Source organism: Haliotis rubra, unplaced genomic scaffold, assembly GCF_003918875.1.
Source record: "Haliotis rubra isolate DU_JTF1 unplaced genomic scaffold, ASM391887v1 Scf315, whole genome shotgun sequence".
Taxonomy (NCBI): Eukaryota; Metazoa; Mollusca; class Gastropoda; order Lepetellida; family Haliotidae; genus Haliotis; species Haliotis rubra.
In genome coordinates, this window is record NW_025766986.1 from 1,136,868 (window position 1) to 1,149,682 (window position 12,815).

Consider the following 12,815-nt stretch of genomic DNA (forward strand, 5'->3'; position numbering starts at 1 on the left):
TAAATAATCGAGTCTGGATCAGACAATCCAGTGGTCAACAGCATGAGCATCGATCTGCGCGCAAGATTTAAGAAACTCAAAATCATTTGACATGTATTTTGCTTTTAAATCTGATATTGTTCCAGAATTGTATTTGATTGCACTCTCTTCGTTACATCTGCGCAGAGTTTTAACAAAATTCAGATGCGGCTCCACCAATCTGAAAATAGTTTCGTATAGAAGATCTAAAGACAATGACATTTGTGTAACTGTATGTGATTATTGTAAAAGGGCACCAGGAGATGAGCATCATGTGTTAATGAAATGTCCTTTATATGCAGCGGAAAGAACTCACTACATACCAGATATCTATATCATGAACCCAAATAAACAAACCTTTGTACATCTTCTAAATACTAAGAAGCATAATATCATACTCCGTCTATCAAAGTTTGTAAACAAAATCATGTCCATGTGTCCTATAAAACTTTAATCCAAGTTGTCATTTTATACTATTGGCCTCATGGCCACATTTATGAAATAAATCTACCCGTCTGTCTGTCTGTCCGTCTTTCTGTCTGTTTGTCTGTCTGTCTATCCGTCCGTCCGTCCGTCCGTCACTCGAGAAAAGGGATACATTTCCCCTTCCTGCAAAAATGGGCCCAAACATTCTAGACGGGACTGCTTTAGGCAGGTATGGCACATTCTATATACGTATATCGTATGATATAAACATTAAACAAAACATATATATTGCTTTTATATCGCTTTTACACTTATTTGTCTGTTTGATTGTGTGTGTTTTTATTGAACGAGTGTCACGGTAACATTTTTTCTTTTCCTTTTTTACCAAAACAAAAACTGGTTGCTTGATGTTTTAGTCCACTTCACTAAGCAGAGGATTCTGTCATTTCAAAATATATGAATCAAATAAATACATATTTTGCATGGTAAATAATATCTTTTGGTGTTGTATGTGTTGTAAGGGGGTTGGAATAGACGAAAAATGACGTCATCATCGAACACCTGGCTGACCTCATTTCAAAGGGGTATCAAGGACCGTGGGATCCGGCGTCACATCAAAGCATCACACCATAACATCACGCCATTATGTTGGACCAATCAGCATACAGCCAACTCACTCCGGTGTGACTCACCCTGACCGAGGGGTCAATGACCGCGCGCCCCGTGGGAAACACATCATAGCATCACTCCATGACATCACGCCATTAATTTAGACCAATCAGCGTAGAACAACTATCGGGGTTCACTGGACCACTGACCACAAACTAGTTTCGTCCGGTTTCAATTTTACCTATTAAAAAAACCCTCTGACAGTCAGTTGAAGTTATCATTTTGTCCTCTTACAAAATGTTTATATTTTCTATACTCAATAACCTTTTCTGCGGCCTGTGGAGAAAATCTGTCATCTCAGAGCGCGCGCCGTTGAGGCATGGTGAATTAACAGTCGCAGCCTCCACACACTTCCCTCGTCTCACTCAGCCGAGGTGTAATATGATACCTCCTCAAGTTGTACTCAAAATCGTGGGTCTAACATTAGCCTGTCTCACGGTGTCTGACCCATATTATTTTGCCTACAGCCTAGCCCTCCCTGCACTGCTAAGGCTCTAAATGAAGTCTAGATTTCCCCCAGGTTTGCCTTGGGCTCCTTGTCAATTTAAATAGGTTTGTTTGTTACTATCAAGATAATACATTCAGAGACTAAACATTAGTCTAGTCAAACATGTGCACTCATATGTGTAAAAGAAATGATACGGGTTTTATAACACATTTGTTCAATGCAATCAGCGTTCATTGCCACATGAAAATGGTTTGAGTTTGTCTTGACCATCACCAAAACAACCCAACTCAATAGAATTTCAAATGTATTTCAAACTTACCGGTATTCACATTCCATATTTGAATATCCAATCCATATTGTCATTGTATCCTGCCTTGTAATACGATAAATTTAGGAATCAGGGATGATATTGAGATGTTATACCCAAATCCCATATGTTTGTGATTGTATTGAATGAATCAACCACCAAAACACATGAGACTAATATTGCACCTTCCACCTAAATAGAACATATGTTATATCTGGGATTGTGTCGTGCAAAACACTCTCCCTCTCACAGTGCTAGCAGAGACGATCTGGTGACCCACGTTTGCGTGTGTGGGACTATGCTGTGGCGGGAGGGGTAGGGGAGGCACGGGGGCACTGCTGTGGCAGAGGGAGGGAGGTTTCTGTCGACAGTAATAGCCTGACGACATTTCTCGTGAGTGTAAAACACCCATAAATAAAAATGCTCGTTAGAATGAACGCTAGCTAGGGCGTGTCAGCTTTGAAATGTGCGTTCTGGTCATGGGGTTTTTGTACATCATATTTAGGAATGCAACTTTCAACTTTCTAAAATTCCATCAGGAAAGGGGTGTAATTGTATAGTGTTAGCATGAAAGAGTAATCATAAATGACAACTCACAGGTGTATATTATTTTTATATGGGTATTTATATAGCACTATAGTCCATACCGCATGCATGCTCAAAGGGCTGGTAACTTTTTCCTTGGATGTCAATCACAGCCATATTACCATTCTCAACTCCCCGGGGAGCATCTTGCTGCCACTAGGCGCACTAAGTTAATGTGGCTCCCAACGAGGTATACATCACAAAAAAACAAGATAAACTGATTTTCATTTTTTTATTAGCTCCGTTTCAAACGAGTACAACTACGGGATAGGAGCGCTCCCAGAAATTTACTTTACATCTGTTGTCTTATCACCGTTCCTAATCGTCATGGCCTTCACTCTCTTCATCAGATGTTATGTCTGCATTATCATCTTCGGTCAAGCCTTCGACCCAAGACTTATATTGGTACAGTTTGGAAAACACATCATGATACAGATTATTTGTGTCTCCTACTTGTTTCAGTATTCCTTGTGTCTTTGGACCATACTGCATATGGAACAGATAAGTAATAAACCAGGCATACGTCTCTTTAAACGTGCTCCACATGTATTTGTTCAGTTTGGCTTGAATCGTGTCTTCGTTTAAACCTCTTTTCATGTACAGCTGTCGTTTCTCATCCAAAAAGTCTTTATTCAGCTCACGTGTACGTGAATACATTTGTCTTATACCTTGCTCTTCGAGATCAGCCATTTTTTTTCCTGTTGTTTTGTGCGACTTCGTTTAATGATTCATCATCATCATCATCATTTTCCATTTCAGGACATTGTTTATCGTGTAAATGTCTTTGTAAGTTGTGGTTATTGCTAAACACTTGACCGCAATAGTCACAATCTGACAGTGTACGCGGTGCCTTCACAGGAGAGAAGTTGTCGTCTTCCTCCCTCTTCCTTTTAACTTGGGGTATTTCGGTGGACACACTGAAGACTTTACAGGACACCAGTTTCTTCTGTGTTTTTGCAAATCATGCACGTCTTGAAACATGAGTCCACAGTCATCACAAGATGGCATGGTTGGGAGGTTTTCTTCACACGTCTGCTCACGCCGAAAGTCTAACTCGGACTGAATGGTCCTAGCTTGGTTGTCTCCCTTTAAGCTGAATGCATTGGGGCAAAGTCGCAAATGGGGAGGTGTTTGGGGTTTTAGATCAACCAACAAGTAACCATATGGTTTCTGGATAGCCCTTTGAAACGGCTCCATGAAACGGTCTGTGTTACCTGGATACATTTGCCTCGCCAAAGTCATGATGGGTTGTTGATCGATAGGGTTGTTGAACAGAAGCAGATAATGGCAGTTTCTTCGTTGTGTGGGATCCTTACTGAAATACAAATTCTGGTTCAAGGCTATCACTGAGAGATTACGATGATGACTTCCTTCCGTAAACAGATCTGTAATGCGTGGATCTTTGCTCGCTGTCGACATTAAGTCGTCGAGTATCACCACATTCACCACATGGGGGTCCAGAAACGCATCCTTTTCGAGATCAGAAGGAATGCCTTGATGAAATTCCACATAGGGATAAACATGGGTTTGAATGGTGTTATACAAGGGCTGCCATCGTTTGTAGAGCCAAATAATACGTTCAGGATAAGGTTTAATGTTCATGCGTTCTAGAATCTGTTTCACTAAGTACGTTTTCCCACAGGAGGTGGGCCCTGAGACAATCATGGTGAAGGGGTGTATCAGTCTACATTCTTCCAAAGCACCCACATGTGGTTGCACTGGTTGCATCATAGGTGGTGGTGGTGGTGGTGGTGGTGGTGGTGGTGGTGGTGGCGGTTGTGGTGGTGCTCGTGGTGGTGGTGGTGGTGGTGGCGGTTGTGGTGGTGCTCGTGGTGGTGGTGGTGGCTGCATTGCTCGTTTGTGTTGATTCCTGAGATGTCTAAGCATGGCATCCCTTCTGGAAAACGTCTGATAGCACACGGGACACGTTGCTGACTGCATGGTGGTCCGAGTCTAAATGGCAAAGAACCTGTCTACTAGCTGCTTTTAACTAAAAACACGTCTTCCGTTTCTTTGTGCGACTCTGGGAGGAAGTCATTATTTTGGCTTCAGTTTCCCCGTTCTCCTGCATCTGAATACGTGCTCTGGCCTGTTGAACGACTTGTTGGGTTGGAGACGTGAGAGCAAACTTTTCTGTAGAAGGGGTTAGGTCTATCTTTACCCCTTGTTTCTCATAATAGATCACATAATCATCCACGTTAGTAAAGGGATTGGGATATCCTTTAGCCTGCAAATAGTAATATTTGGTCCATTTCTTAGGATCGTCCAAATAGGGTCTCCAGTATCGTCTGTTCATTATCTTGTTCAGAATGAATACTGACTCTCACACAGAGGTTTCAGATGAAGTGTCACTATCACGGGTCCACGGCTAAATGAAGCTAAATCACCGTTTCTGTCCTTTATATAGATGTCTGCTAGCCCTAATTCTAAAAACATGTTGTTAGCAGAGCGTGGTTTCGATCCACGGTCCTCTGGGTTATGAGCCCAGTGCGCTTCCACTGTGCCACTCTGCTCTCCCTTCACCTACCTTTTGTTAGGACTTTTATACACCACATCAACCAATGACAACCAAAATTGATTTATTCTCAAATAGTCACAAATACACACAGTATTGTACAATGAGCATCGCATTGAAGTCTGAATGACATGGGGACTGTTCGGGGGCCTTATATTGCCCACTTGAGTCTAAAAATACCTCTTGGAAAAGTTGTTTAATCCAAGGTCAACTCAGTACAAGGTCATTGACACCCTTGTGAAATGAGGTCAGCCAGGTGTTCGATGATGACGTCATTTTTCGTCTATTCCAACCCCTATACAACATGTATGTCTACCTATATTTATAGTTAAACATCGATTAATGTCTTGGGTGCAAACTGATCATATTTGTTTGAGAATAATCACGGACAACATGTCACGTCATACGTTCACCCGTGAGCTGAACATCACCAGTGCCACAAGAGTAAGAAGTTTAAAGTCACATGACATTATGTCCTTGCTCTCGAGAAACACTCCCTTTAGCAGAGATTCTTCCATGGCTGTTGTCAACTACTGCACGTCTAGAACTGGTTCTGTGCTTTCGCCGTCATACACAACTACGATAACAACTAATCAGGGGTTGGAGTTTCATGCATAAATACAAATGGGCTCGTCCAAACTGTTCAATGAATGTCCAGAAACTTTATTCCATCAGCACAAAAAAATCCCCGAATCTCCGTAATATCTATCAATATTCAACTTTACGGTAAAACATTAAAGCAAGATCCATGCCTCCAGCTTCCACGTTCTCTTCAGGGTCGCTAATGTTAGTCACTTACAATGTTGATTTTAGAAAACCAGTCGTGACAGTTTCTGAGCTCAAATTTTCCAAAAGTAAATATACCGCTGCCGATCTCCATTCTATTTTGGATGTCCCTCTCCCAACCAAGTCCACAAATAGACATTCATCGGCAGGACCTCAATACTGTATGGTTGTTACAAACTGGCTCAGGTATTTTGATATACACCTGCGTCTGATGAGACGCTAAGTCAGAAGAACTCCTTTAAAACTCCATCAGCTGCCTCAGACTGCCGACAAGAATCACTGGTCCTCACCTCCATCACACGATAGACTACATTCTCTCACACACTATACAGGACCTCAATACTGCATAATGGCTACAAATGGTATTGCGATACACACTCACACATCTGATGACACAGAAAATCAGAAAGACTCCATTTCCTGCCTCAGACTGCTGACAATAATTACCCATCTTCACCTCCATCACAAGATGGTATCTCACGTAATTATAGTATTCATCCTAGATTCGATCCAGAAACCTACGTCGTCATCTGCTCACGTAGTTTATAAATCACGTTTAGTCGAGTTGTCTCAGTTACCTCCCTTGTGTGGTACCCGGAAGAGACAGGTAGACAGGTGTGTTCCATATTTCAAAGCACCCAGGAGACAGAAGACAGTCTCATCGTGTGAATAATTCGTATACATTCAGACCACCGATAGCATCTATTCAGATTTAAGGCATATTGTTTAAAATACTGATTTAGTTTTGTCTACACTCAAAATTTGAAAGGAAGAGAAACCAAAAGTAGAAATTGTTGGACGCGAGGTTTTAAAACTAAAATATAGTGATGCCATTTTCTGTTATTGTCCTGTTTTTTACCAATGTCTGGCATTTAGGTAAACAAGTTCATTTGTAAATTTGTCAACAATTAAAGCTTAAACTATAAAGATATATGTTGGCTCGGCCTGTGAAAGAATTTCACAGTTTCCTCCCTCGTATTGTCACTTTGAGCAGAGACCATATAATAGATCATTATATGGTCTCTGCTTTGAGGAGGTGTGACATTTACGTGTACTTTGTGATACCGGATGGATAACAATTCCCAATTACACGACACTTTAGGCATTTTAGATTTTTATAAGTAACACATGTTGATTTCAAACGGCGAAACGCAGTTAAAATGCATTACTAGCAATTCATGGTACACCAGGTACTATGTATGACAACGACTAGCTTGCAGCAAGAGTTTGTTGTCATGACAACTATAATGATGGAGGACTTTGTTAAAACTATAGTTCTGAAACACCTTATACATGTCGTTATTCCAAGACATGCAGAACAATGAGTTTTTCTTTATCAGTGTTTATTGAATAATCAAGACAGTTTTATAGAAAATAATACCATTGAACCCTCAGAGGCTATCCCAGTATCCCCACATTTCACAAGAGCGACTTAGTAGTGAGGAGTTCGTGACCTGGCTGTCCATCATTGTAACCCGGGTGTGATTCTGATATGATTCTCGTTTTGCAGATGGCGTCGTACCGGGAGGAGAAAGTGATGGAATTCCTGACCTGTGTGATCTGCCAGGAACAGTACACAGACCCGTGTACACTGAGGTGTGATCACACATTCTGCAGGAAATGTGTCACCTCATACGTCCAGACCAGACCAGATGCTGTACGGTCCAAGACCATCCCCTGTCCCTGCTGTCGACAAGACACCAAGGTCCCCGACCCCAGGAGGCCGGTGGAGGAGTGGGCAGGGCAGATCAAAGCCAGCATCATTATACAGGGGCTGATTGACACACAGGAACCTTCTACAAGTACTGCAGGTGCGACAACCTTAGCAAATATGGATTGACATACTGATTATGATCAGCCACGCGTGTGAATTGTATGATAAAGCCCACAAAGCCCTTGAAAATAGGGTACCACGCTCTCTGTGCCTTACAATAGTCATGATTTTACCTGGATATCTCAATCGTTAAGAGAAGCAACAAAACCCCTTTCCACATCTGAAAGCTAAGTCGATTGTACAAGCTTATGAATATATCATTGTGAATTGTTAAATTACCATAGACGTGTCCACTTTCAGATACTGGTTCCTTTTGCTCGCTGTGTGAGAATTTAGGGGAGACAACTCCAGGAACCGTATGGTGTTCTGAGTGTGAAGTGCTCCTCTGCAAGAGATGTGTCAAGATGCATCGTGCAAGTCCAGCATCACATGACCATGAAATGTGTGACCTTTCAGGAGAGGTCAAGGTCAAGAGAAGACGCAAGGTTGTATGTCGGGAACACAAGGGTGAGGTTATAAAGTTCGTCTGTAAAGACTGTCACAAAGCCGCATGTCAGACATGCTGCGTGCTTCACCACAGGAAATGTGAGTCTGTCGTTACCATGGAGTCAGTGATGCCAACCATGAAGTACCATTTGAGAAAGAGCACGAATGTACTGATAAAGAAAATAAGCAAAAAACAAACGTTCATTCGAAAAACGCACAAGAAAATTAGAGGAATAGAGAAAACTAAAGTAGCTCTAGAAGGTAACATCAAATCTGCTGTTGAGAGAGTCATCGCCAACATCAAACAGAAAGAAATACAGCTGATGAATGAAGTCAATGATATTACAGATAAACAAACACAGCAACTTAAGGCAGATATTAAACTTGAAGAGATCGAGATGCAGATGTACAGACATCATTGTGAGTTCATCGACCAGGCCCTGGTATCGGACTGTGAGATGGACCTGTATGCCGCGTATCAGGCCTGGGAGTCTGGAGCTGTAGAGATGGAGGATGTCAGGGATACAGAGGCAGCAGACACCCGGAGAATAGATGACATCAGGTTTACACCTGACACTGACAATGTCCTAAAGGCCCTAGATAACCTGCAGTTTGGGGAGATTGACGTCACATACCAGGATCAGGAGCAATATCTGCCATCTCCAGTGTTGGTTGACAGGATAGATGGAAGGATGGAGGGTGATGAGAAGGACCCTTTTCTATTTGATGTGACAGTTCTGGTTGTAGATGGTGTACAGACATGTGTTGTTACGGACTATAATAACAAGTGTGTGAAATCTTTCTTCACAAGAAATAATCATTCATGCCAGAGTAAACTTCCCCTGGATAACACTCCATTTGGAATAACACTGTTGAATGAGAAGCAGGTGATAGTTGCTGTCCCATACTCCCATCAGATTGTAACATTAGAAGTGACCCCTGACCTGGTGCTGCTCTCTACCATCACAACACATACCGGATACTGCAGTTTGGCTGTTCTGAATCCTTCATCTCTAGCAGCATGTTCTTGGGAATGTGTTGATATCCTGGACATGGCTGGACACGTGTTCAGGTCAGTCACTACACACAATGGCGACTCACTGTTTGCCCGCCCCATCTACATGTGTGTCAACAACAAGGGCAACATACTCGTGTCTGACTGTGGGAAGACGTCTGTGACATGTCTGACGTCCGAGTGGGGTGTTGTGTGGAGATACGCCCCTACCGGAGACAGAGCACTCAGCATCCCTCGTGGTATCACAACTACCACGACAGGAGACATCCTGCATCTAGACACTGCCAGGGTGATACAGCTGACAGAGTCGGGGGAGTTTGTCAGAGAATATCGAGACATCTGTGGTATTCCACAGGGACTGTATGTAGACAGTCATGACTCAATGTACGTGTGTAGCCTAACTCAAATCCTGGAATTCCTCTTCATGTAGTCATACATCCCAGCATCAGTAAAATATGAGTTACACTATAACATATCAGTAGCGATATAGATATTTTGATCAGATTGGATACTGTTTGGATTTGATAACTGATCATAGAAATAAGTTCCATAACACAATAGAACGTTCTCGTCAGTGACTCCCTCCAGGTACTCGTGGACAGAGCCTCTACCAGCGAATGAAGTCACTGACTAGATGCATCATTCTAAATGTGGTACTTGTTGTTGCCCTACCTGTTCAGCATTGATATGATAAGGCAAGGACAGCTTGGTGTCAGTAGGCTGTGTCTTAGTAGGGTATCCTGTTGTTCAGCATTGATATGATAAGGCAAGGGTAGCTTGGTGTCAGTAGGCTGTGTCTTAGTAGGGTATCCATGGTAAACTGCGATGTGGTATCTCATCAGATTCACAGAACGTCCACTTTATTAGGAAACGTAGAATGGTAGGTTTGCTTGCCCCTCCCCCAGGTCGGGTGTCCAGGCGGGCAGTGAGTAGTATAGGGGTGACATACCTTGGCCCTTGCCAAAGATACACACTGGCCACAGATCGAAGATGGAGTGTGGGATTTTCAGAAACAGATGATTCTAAAGAACATATGAATGGATGAATACTTTGATGAGGAATTTTATTTCGAACAGCTGGGATATCAAACTAGTTTGAAATTCCCGCAGTTAAACCCCGAGCTTGATAATGAAAAATTAGCCACTTTGGTTACCAAATTATGAAACTATAATTAACCCCAGGGTTAAATTCAGGAATTGCACATATTGAAAGTAAAGAAACAGTCACAATGTAATGAATGACCTTTAATGTTTACATCATTTTACAAAGAGCTGAACTGGAAACGAGAACGAAGGATACAGTTTGACATTAAGCTAATTGGGTCTGTAACGGTTATATCAGTTTTATGAATATCTTTCAGAAAGGGCTGGATGAGTGGGTTAGATGGCTGACTTTGTGTGCTGGTGATTAGGACTCTGAGAGTGTGGGTATTCCCGGATAGTATTCAACCTGAAAATGTACTAGAATCTGTATGTGTAATGTGGATGTAATCTGAAATGTAACATGTCACATCAAAACTTGACAGATCACAGATCAAAAGGTTAGTGTGGGAAGTCAGGTATATTCTATTTTAGAGGGAAACATATTGTCAGTTGTTGATAACTATCATAAATGTAGCCTGTCATAACATAACATATTTTTTCGTATGAATTTTATGTTTATATATGAAAGTGTACAGGAGTTACAAGTATCTCTTGTCTCCCTTGCAGTATATGAACCCGCCTGTTTCCAGCATACACTGCAAAAGTCATTTCCTGAAATTGGAATGTTAGCCCGGTCAAACTACCTGTATTTTCTCTGGTGTTTCATAAACAAATTCACTAGAAGTCAGGTCCCCGCAATTTTCAAATATTGAACCAATCTAATGATGTCAATTGAAAGATGGTTGAAAATATAATTATCAAGTGGCAACTACTTGATGAACAAATTTAATCATAGTGATTCCCGTTGCTGCCATGTTGGGGGAATCAAATAAATAGGTGACAGGGACCTGATCTGCTGTTCATTACTTATTCCTTCAGGTATGTCATTATAATCAATCAAAGGCCACATTCCCCAGCAAGTCATGTTGAGTCATGTTTACACTGCTGTTTCAGAACTCCAGAAAGTATGTATTCTTGTGATCAGCTTACTATTTTGTATTTATATATAGTATTACTCGGTGTTTTGCGGTCTTTGTGTCAGTAGTGAATTAATGTTATTCATTCAACAATTTTGTGAATCCTTAGTCTAGACATGGTCAGCTTATGTTGTGATGATATTTAATTAAATTATCAGAAGTAACACAGAATTTGCGCTCATAGCACATGCGCAGTGAAATAGGTTCGCGGAGCTTGAAAGCGGGTTGTCCGGTGAATATTCGGTGAAGGCTTTGGTGTTAACTATTTTTCTAATGTTTTGTTGATATTTCACAGGCGCGAGCTTTTTATATGTTATTACAGTAGATTACCGATTTAACTGTTTATATAATTTCATTTGTCTATTTCACCACACGTTCTTCTTACCAAGTCACTTTCTCAGTTCGATACTTAAAAGCAATGTCATTATTTAGCGTTGATAGAATTTCTAACTGTGATATAGATATGTCGTTGTCAGAGAGAAAACTCAATGTCTGTTTTATTGGCACCTATGTGTCTGCCTGCCCGTCTGCTAATGACAATATTCAATTCAATACACAATTTCAATCACTGACCACATGCAATTTGAAATTAACACCTATCAGGCTATACACCATAAACAAAACGCATTGATTTATGGCCCGAGTTCGGTCTCTGTGACATTATGTAATTACACAGACAGGCAGGTGTGATACTTGTACACATGACATGTTATGATATCTGTTGATTGCAAAATGTTATACACAAAAAATGAGCATGTATTTACAAAACCCAACATCTGTATATATACACACACAATGAGCCGTGACGGTGGCATCTGCAAATGAACCAGCCGTTACACTTGAGTGCACACCCACCCGCTCTGACTGGGTTCGGTATCCGGCTGCTTTGTTTCTTGGGAAGTACACCCAAGTACAAAATATTGCACTTTTGTTTTGCGATTGTAGGCTTATAATTTTGTGTTTATGTTTTTTCATAACCAGCAATGTATATTATTTTTGATGAATAAGCGATAATTGTGTTTTAATTATGTTTGATTTTTTGGTTGCATGTGACCTTTAACCAAATATAAGTAGAAGACCAAAAAGATCACAGTTATACTTTGTTGACAACAATCAGAATAACTGTACCAAGGATCATGTAAATGTTGGAAGGCATATATTTTTTATATATTTTTATTACATTTTTCAGCAATATAGTTTTGTATTGTTTGCGTGGGATTAACAGTTTCTATATACCAACAATGTCAAGAAATGTGCTATAATAGAAATATTGTAGATTCTAAATGATTTTTGAGTTTATTGTAATGGGATTTTAACTGTTGTGTAAATTGTTCTGGTAATCTCTACCAGTCTTATTGCAGCATACAGTACTTGTACATAACCTGTATCACTTTAGAAAACCTGAGTCCAAACACTGCTGTTTTGGTAAAGTACACATATTTATTTGGCATATATTGGCTTGGAATCACATTGTTTCCGACACGGCAGGTACATGTTTTTGTTTAATTAATAGGGCTACAATCGGATTGAGTCATCATGACACAGATCCATACATCTGATGGTACACAAAGTCTGAATGACAGAATCAAAACTCCTTCAGGTGGTCAACAATCACTTGTTCATCATCTCCATCACACGATGGACTACACAATCTCTCTCACACACAC

General features: G+C 40.9%; 1 protein-coding gene across 3 annotated transcripts in view; it reads left to right on the forward strand.

The window, feature by feature from the left end:
* The first annotated feature begins 7,857 nt into the window (after window positions 1–7,857).
* LOC124283426 (protein wech-like) overlaps window positions 7,858–12,815 on the forward strand; it is a 57,713-nt gene continuing 52,755 nt past the window's right edge. Inside the window, exon 1 of one of the 3 annotated variants that reach the window (XR_006900340.1) lies at window positions 7,858–9,882. Coding sequence is in view for 2 of the 3 variants with exons in the window: in XM_046719484.1 (XP_046575440.1) it covers window positions 7,933–9,459 (1,527 nt within the window). In the remaining variant the exon portion in view is untranslated. The remainder of the gene's footprint in view (window positions 9,883–12,815) is intronic. The other 2 variants (XM_046719484.1, XM_046719483.1) reach the window with 2 other exon arrangements.